Below are 8873 nucleotides of genomic sequence, written 5' to 3' on the forward strand. Positions count from 1 at the left end.
TTGTTTGTCTGTGAAAATTAAGCTCTCCCTCAATTTTGAAGGATAATTTTACTAGATAAAGAATACTTGGCTGGCAATTTCTCTCTTTCAGAATTTTAATTTTGCCATACCACCTCCTTCTAGTCTCCAGGGTGCCCACTGAGTAATCAGTACTTAGTCTCATGATATCTCCCTTGTATGTGGTGAATCACTTCTTCCTTGCTGCCTTCAGAACTTTCTCAACCCTTCAGTGTTTGACAATCTGATCAGAATATGTCTTGGAGTGGGCTTATTTGGATTTGCTCTATTTGTAGTTAATTGGGCATTTTTGATTTTCAAATTTATGTTGATTAGAAGGGTTGGGAAGTTTTCCCCAACAATGTAATCAAGTACTCTTCTTGGACATTTACTCTTCTCTTCAACTTCAGAAACACCGTTGATTGATACATTTGTTCACTTCATGTTGTCCATCATTTCTCTGACATCCATTTCAAAGTTTTCAATTTTTTATGCCATTCCTTCTTTTGTGTTTTCACTTTCCATCACATTCTCCTTTAGTTAGCTAATCCATTCCACTGCCTCTTCAAATCTGCTATGTGTTCTCAAGAATATGTTTAATTTGAACAACAGTTTCTTTTGTTTCCATAAGATCCATTGTTTTTTATTTACTCTTGCAAATTCTATTTTATGCTCTTCTAGGCTCTTCTTCATGTCCTTTATATCCTGAGCCGTGATATGGATATTTGTGTGTACTTCTTTTGTTAATTGCTCCAAATTCTGTGTTTTATCTGTAAGTAGATGTTTTTCCTTGATTTCTTCCTCAGATGGCTAATTACTAATGTATAGAAACACTGTTGATTTTTCATGTCGATCTTGTACCCTGCTACTTTGCTGAATTTGTTTTTTTAGCTATACTAACTTTGGTGTAGATTTTTCAGGACTTACAATACATAGAATCATGATATCTGCAAATAGTGAAGGTTTTACTTCTTTCTTTCCAACTTGGATGCCTTTTGTTTCTTTTTCTTGCCTAATTGCTCTGGCTAGAACTTCCAATACAATGTTGAATAGTAGTGGTGGCAGTGGGTATCATTGTCTTTTTCAGATCTTAGAGGGAAAGCTTTCAGTCTTTCACCATTGAATATGATGTTAGATGGGGGTTTTTCATATATGCCCTTTATCATGTTGAGGGATTTTCCTTCTATTACTATTTTTCTAAGTGCCTTTATAAAGAAAGGATGCAGATTTTGTTATATGCCTTTCTTACATCAATGGAGATGATCATGAAAATTTTTGCCTTCATTTTGTTAATGTGGTATATTACATTAATTGATTTTCTTATGAACTCTTGCATAAGTGGTATAAAGCCCACCTGATCCATGGTGTATAATTATTTTAAATGTGCTATTGGATTTGATTTGAAAGTATTTTGTTGAAGATTTTTACATCTATATTCATAAGAGAAATTGGTCTGTAATTTTCTTTTCTTGTAGTATCTATATCTAGCTTTGGTATTAGTTTGATATTGGCCTCATAGAATGAGTTGGTATTGAAACCTCTTCTTAATATTTCTGGAAGAGTTTAAGCAGGAATGGTATAAATTCTTCTTGGAATGATTGGGAGAATACACATGTGAAGGCCTCTGGTTCTGTGCTTTTCTTTGATGGGAGGTTTTTGATGATTGATTCAATCTCTTTACATGAAATTGATCTTTTGAGATCTTCTATTTCTTCTAGAATCAGTGTAGGCTGTTTGTGTGTTCCTAGGAATGTTTTCATTTCATCTAGCTTGTTTAATTTGTTGGCATACAGTTGTTCATTGTATCCTCTTATGATCCTGGTTATTTCTGGGGTGTCAGTAGTAATGTTGCCCCTAATATATATTTTTGAATGAATAAATAGTTTCTACTTTAGGATATTAAAGAAACATCTTAACCACAAAATTTGGAACTTGTACTTAAGAACAATTCAAACACTGTAATAAAATTATACAGATGTTATAGGTTCATCTTGGTTTCATAATGAAGAATTTTTTGCTTATGTAAATTCTCAGGTTACTTCCAGAGGAAACATATCTCTGAGTTAATCTCCTTTCTGTTCTTTTGGGATTTAAATCTTAAGAATTCAGGTTTCTCTGTGGGCTTTTCACTCCTCAGGTCTCCAAGTAGGTCTGTTATCCTTAGCTCATTGAATACCTGATTAATCACCATAAATTGCAGAATCTCATAATTTCTGTGTCCTGTATTACTAAGAACATATCATCTCAGGTATAAGCCCCTCTCTCAGAAAGTTCTGTTTTCTCCAAGTTGTAAATCTCTACCACCAACAGAACTTCAAGCTGTGAGTTTCTGCTCATAACCACAGTAAGTACTGAAAGCTTGGCATAGTCATATTGGCTAAATCCCAGAGAATCCAATGGCTCATCATAAATTTTTCCTTGCATTATTTTGGGAACATGGTGTAATAGGGACTGGCTATAACAGGGGATCAATCTATAATTTGAAAATATCAGTGTCATATGATGTTTTAGAAATTACCTTACCAACTGACAAGAGATTATTTAGTCTCTGCTGTCTTACCTTCAGGATTAATATGATAACAGCTTTCCATAACAGAGTTCTATTTTTTGCTAATTGCAAATTGTTGAGAAATATTGAAAACAAATATTTTCCCTCAGTGTGATAACATCTGCTCTTCTCTTACTTGTTTCACGCAAATATCAATCTAAGTATAACATTCAAAATAAAACGGAGAAAACAACAATGATACAGGCTGTGTGTTTAATACAAGGATATCTAATAAGTGTTTGGCAGAAATATCATGATTTATATATTCAAATAGCTTAGACACTCTCAAGCTCTCCAAATGGAACTATTAGGCTGAACTTCTTCAGAACACCTACCTAAGTGTTCAAAGTAAAACTTGCTTCTTCTCTAAGCCTGTTTCTGCCTGTTACTCATTAAATTTTGCTATGGATACATTTTATTTGAATTCCCCTCAATTAGCATCCACCATTAAAGAAGGATGATTTAATCTATTATTAGTGAGTATATGTTTATTCAAACATATGGACAGCAAGAAATATCCAGGAGGAAATGCATCTAGTTGTTAATCAAAATATTCTCCTGCTGATCACACCAGGAGACTTCTTTTTTTTTGTGGATTTTTTATAGTATTAAAAATAATTATACCAACAATAAACATATAATAAATATAATTAACATTGGTAACAACCCTAATTTTAAGATGTCATTTTAAAACATTGGTACCTATTTTCCACCTTCCTTTCTTTTTAGTCATAACTCTGTAATTGTACCAACATGGCAATAATTTTGAGAAAGAATTGTCTTGCAAAATTAATAATTTTAATAAACAGCAAGTAATACAAGTATGTGAAGTATACAAAAGTAGGAGGTTTATATAAAGAGATGACACTCAGTGGGCATGAATCATATTTGACTGCCCCTTATGTATTATAAAGGATTTTGAACTTTATTCAAAGGATAGCATGAAGGTATGAATGTTTTTTACATAAGAGAATACCTGGTTTAGAAAGATCAAACTTCTGGTAAAAAGAAAGAAGCATGGAGGAATTAGAGCAAAGTTTGGCCGGAAAATATTAGAGGTAATTGAAGTTTGAATTGCATCAGAAGCAGCAGTTCTGTAGAGAAGGAGTATATAATTTTCATCAAATTACTTTCACAGGCTAAGGAAGCAATTGTTTGTGAGGGTGGAGGAAAGGGGGCAGCTGAATTTCTGCTTTCAGGTTAGGCTGGCTGAGTGGCTGGTTGGGTCATTGTGCAAGAAAAAAAATAAAGGAAAAGCAACAGAATTTGACAACAAGTAATGAGTCTAGTTTTGAATGTGATTCTGAGCATCATATGGCAGTTACTTGAAGTAATTCTTGTTTCATAAATAAAATATAAAGTAATTTATTACCTGTACCTAATCTGCATTTACATGTCTATTTAGGTTCACTAAGACTCAACCAGAAAAAACATTGTTTCCTATTTATGTCTCCAGTGGACCACTCCTGAAATTTACATCAGCCAGGACACTCAACTTCCTCTTGAGCTATTCTTTTGTGATCTTTTCAGAAGTTCACAAGGTAGAATATTCTAGAAAAACTCCCTCTCTCCCAATACACAATAAGATTTATGTCTGCAAAAGGCAGACATATCAAGGTTTTGGAAGTCTATATAAAACATTAATGTCCATTTATGTCAACTTGGACTTGCAACTAGGGGCAGCTACAAAATTTAATCTCCACTAATTCAGCATTTTTGAAAATCCAGCTATTATTATTTAATAAAAGTCTGAATCAAGCTAGATGGAAACAAATGTGAAGAAAACAAACACATACAGTTGATCTCACAAAATTTTTGAAGAGACTGAAGAAAGGTTTTGAAAAAAACAGAAAAGAATTAGGTTTAAACAGCTGCCCTAAGTGGGATAACTAAAGACAATATAAATAGAGATTTGAGGTTCATGTTGAATTTTCCCTGGATTGTCAACACTGATAATTACTTTTAACTTTGTCTTTTCCTGGTAAGTCTTGGAATTTTCTTATTATTTACCTTAAGTTACTATAAGAGATGGACTACAGAATTCATTTTATTGTAACAGCAACGTGGATTATGTGGAGATAGCTTTAAAATGGTTTTTAATTGTGATTAAGCTTGGAGACAGCAACATTAAAGTTTATATTTCCTTAGGAAAATATGTCTGTCTCTCCTACAGTCTCTAATAACTCCAAATTCCAGGTCTCTGAGTTCATCCTGATGGGCTTCCCAGGCATTCACAGGTGGCAACACTGGCTCTCCTTACCCTTTGCTCTCCTTTACCTATTAGCAATTGGTGCTAACATCCTCATCCTCATCACCATCTGGCAGGATTCTACTCTACAGAAACCCATGTACCATTTCTTAGGCTTACTCTCTTTGGTGGACATGGGCCTGGCCACCACCATCATGTCCAAGATCTTGGCCATCTGTGCCGGTTTGGATATTTTATGTTCCCCAAGGAAAACCCAGGATCTTTTAATCCAATCTCATGAGATATTAGGATTAGGTTGTTTCCATGGAGATGTGATCCACCCAACAGTGAGTGACACCTTTGATTAGGGTGTGAACTCTTGATTGAATGTTTCCATGGAAGTGTGGCACTGTTCATTTAGCCTGGGTTTTGATTAGTTTACCTGAGCATTATAAGAGCTAAGACAGAAGGAACTTGGAGAGCTGAAGCTGAGACACATTTTGAAGATGGCCGTTGAAAGTAGACTTCTGTTAATCTGGAGTTTGCCTGGGAGAAACTAAGATAATACCTCCAGACACATAGAGAGAAACGTCCTGGGACAAAGCCATTTTGAAATGCACCCTGGGAGCAAGCAGACACCAGCTGTGTGCCTAACCAGCTAACAGAGGTTTTCCAGACACCAATGACCTTTCTCCAGTGAAGTTACCCTATTGTTGATGCCTTATCTTGGACACTTGATGGCCTTAAGACTGTAACTTTGTAACCAAGCAAACACCCTTTCTAAAAGCCAATCCATTTCTGGCATTTTAAAAAATGGCAGCATTAGCAAGCCAGAATAACATCTTCTGGTTTGATGCCAAGGTCATTAGTTTCCCTGAGTGTTTTGCTTGGATTTATGCAATTCACTGCTTTGTTGGCATGGAGACTGGTATCTTTCTCTGCATGGCTTTTGATAGATACGTAGCAATTTTTCACCCTCTTCAATACCCATCAGTAGTCACCAGTGCCTTAATCTTAAAAGCTACCCTGTTCATGGTGCTTAGAAATGGCTTGTTTGTTATCCCAGTGCCTGTCCTTGCAGCTCAGAGTAATTATTGTTCCAAGAATGAGATTGAGCATTTTCTATGCTCTGACCTCGGGGTCACAAGCCTGGCTTGTGATGACAGGAGGCCAAATAGCATTTGTCAACTAGTTCTGGCTTGGGTTGGTATGGGAAGCGATCTAAGTCTGATAATATTTTCATATACTTTGATTTTGCGCTCTGTACTTATACTGAACTTGGCTGAAGCTGCATCCAAAGCTCTGAGCACTTGTAGCTCTCACCTCATCGTCATCCTCTTTTTCTATACTGTGATCGTAGTGATTTCAGTGACTCATCTGGCAGAGACTCAGACTACTCTGATTCCTGTTCTACTCAATGTGCTGCACATCATCCCTCCTGCCCTAAACCCTATGGTCTATGCACTTAGGACAAAAGAGCTTAGGGCAGGTTTTCAAAAGGTGATTTCTTTGGGCCTAAAAATAAGAAGACAGAAACTTTTTCCATGTAATGCATGGATTTCAGTTTCTTCTAAAGTGGATAGTGGAACTTAAAGGAGGTTAGAGGGTAAGTAAATGCCATTGAAACCCATTTTCACATTTATTAAATTAGTGATTGTGAAAGTATCTAAGGAAAAATAAACACATCGGTATCTCCAAACTTGGAGTACTTTCTACCAACTCAGTCAGATGGAACCATAATCCAGATTTAATGATTGATTTCTACCTCTTAGGAATAAAAACACATACATACACAGCAACACACACACAAACCAAAAAACTGAGTGATTGGGACACAAATTATCAGCCACGCTTGCTCACTGATAGCTGTAAATTGGGAACAAAGAAGTCAATCAACCTGAAACAGTGTCACTCCAATGATATGGAATGCAGAGGCAGGAATGGAAAACATTTCAGAAGAGGAGAGTGAAAACACACTATAATGGGGATCTAGGTAGAATCAAGGAAAATGATCCAGCATGGAAATAGGAAATCAAAAGAAGGAGATAACTACAGGAATCTGCTTCTTGCTCCATTTGCTTCTTCAGATCCTTGCTCTGCTCTTTCTGCACTCATTTGTACACCAGACAATTGACACTCAATGACTGCATAACCCAGGCCCCTATGTCTTCTGGAATTTCATTGAGTTGATCCAATAGGATGCGAGTGCAAGAAGAGACTTTGGGCCTGCTTTGACCTCATGTTCCTAACTGTGTTTCCCATATACCATTTTCCAGGCAGCGCCAACACTTATAGCTGTCCAGTTATACATTTTCTTCCCTTTCACCCAAGGACAAGAGATCTCTGGATGCCCCAACATCCTTTCTTTTTTTTTTAACATCCATTTTTTCCCCCTTATCCTCTTACAATCAGTTAATATCAACCTCTTTATTTTCTTTAGGCTTACATTGCTATGAGCCTTTTTTTCTGGCTGGACCTCTGACTGATTCACCAGCTTTATCTATACCACCACCACCTCTTCTGTGACTGCCTTTCCTACTACAGTCACCCCGGGATGTAGGCAGCTTGAGATGGTGAGAGGAGAACTTCAGATGAACAGAAATAAAGATACCTCTAAGGCAAGAGGCAGATACAGAATTTTTGTCCCAGTGTAAAAGCTAACTCTGAAATTATTTGTCTTTTACTATGAAATCTTAATATCAGTGAAAAACAGTAATAAGGCTTAGTCTATTCTTGTCATGTATTTCATTCTGATTTGGGCTTATTTCCACTGGGCAAATGCTTAGAATGTGTCATTCGCTAGGTAGACTATTTTATGGGATATATTTTGTGCATTGAATGTGGTATATCAACTTGCCAGATGGTAGTTACTAAGTAACACATTTTGTACTGCTACTCACCTTCCGGTTAGATATAAAAGGTAAGTACTATCAGTTCTCATGTATAATGAAAATAATGGGATGGATTATTTAATTTAATAAAATTTAATAAATAAAATTTAAAGTAACAAAATTTAAAGTGATTTTAATTCTGATATAATTTCAAACTTATAGAGATGTTGCAAGACTAGCAAAATCAACACTACATACTATTTTTTTCTAATTTTAAAAGACAATTTTTATTGGAATAGTTGTAGGTTTACAGAAAAATCATACAGGAAGTACACAGTTCCTATATACCCTCCCACCTACATTTTCCTTATCATTTTGCATTAGTGTGGTAGCTTTGTTATAATTGATGAACAAAATTATTATAATTCTACTGTTAACTGTATTCCATAATTTACATTGGGCTCACGCTTTGCATTGTACAGTTCTATGTTGCTGTTTTTTTTTTATTCTGGTAGCATGTTCACAACCTAAAATTTCCCATTTTATCGTCTGTCAATGATACAATTCAATGGTGTTAATTACATTCAATGTTGTGCTACCATTACCACTATCCATCACCCAACTTTTCCTTCATCCCAAACAGAAACTGAACCAATTATCACTTCATTAACTTTTTTTTATTTTTTTGTTTTTTATTGAGATTGTTCACATACCATACAATTATCCAAAGATCCAAAGTGGACAATCAATTGCCCCGGTACCCTCATACAGCTGTGCATCCAACACCACTCTTAATTTTTGTTCAATTTTTAGAAACTTTTCATTACTCCAGACAAGAAATAGAGCAAAAGAAGAAAAAAAAAAAGAAAAGAAAAGGAAACTCAAATCCTCCCATATGTCTAACCAACCCCCTCCATTGTTGACTCATAGTATTGGTTTAGTACATTTGTTACTGTTTATGAATGAACATAGAAATACGACTAATTGTATATAGTTTGCAACAGGTATATATTTTTTCCCTATATGTCCCTCTGTTATTAACTTCTAGTTGTATTGTCATACATTTGTTCTGGTTCATGAAAGAGATTTCTAATACTTGTACGGTTAATCACAGACATTGCCCACCATAGGATTCAGTTTTATACATTCCCATCTTTTGACCTCCAACTTTCCTTCCGGTGACATATATGACTCTGAGCTTCCCCTTTCCACCTCATTCATGCACCATTCAGCACTGTTAGTTATTCTCACAATGTGCTACCATCACCTCTGTTCATTTCCAAACGTTTAAGTTCATCCTAGTTGAACA

General features: G+C 35.5%; 1 protein-coding gene across 1 annotated transcript; it reads left to right on the forward strand.

Annotated features, from left to right (window-relative positions):
- Nucleotides 1-4699: 4699 nt before the first annotated feature.
- Nucleotides 4700-6326, forward strand: LOC119537033 (olfactory receptor 56B1-like). The gene is made up of 2 exons (XM_037839663.1): nt 4700-4966; nt 5574-6326. The coding sequence occupies exons 1-2, from the start codon at nt 4700-4702 to the stop codon at nt 6324-6326; spliced, it is 1020 nt and encodes a 339-aa protein (XP_037695591.1).
- The last annotated feature ends 2547 nt before the right edge of the window (nt 6327-8873 follow it).

Source organism: Choloepus didactylus, chromosome 6, assembly GCF_015220235.1.
Source record: "Choloepus didactylus isolate mChoDid1 chromosome 6, mChoDid1.pri, whole genome shotgun sequence".
Classification (NCBI taxonomy): Eukaryota; Metazoa; Chordata; class Mammalia; order Pilosa; family Megalonychidae; genus Choloepus; species Choloepus didactylus.

What these genes read in the sequence shown, in the direction of transcription:
- LOC119537033 (XM_037839663.1), top strand. Translation starts at nt 4,700, where the DNA reads ATGTCTGTCTCTCCTACAGTCTCTAATAACTCCAAATTCCAGGTCTCT. An exon ending in TCATGTCCAAGATCTTGGCC is followed by an intron (nt 4,967 to 5,573) that starts ATCTGTGCCGGT and finishes AGCCAGAATAAC; the next exon opens with ATCTTCTGGTTTGATGCCAA.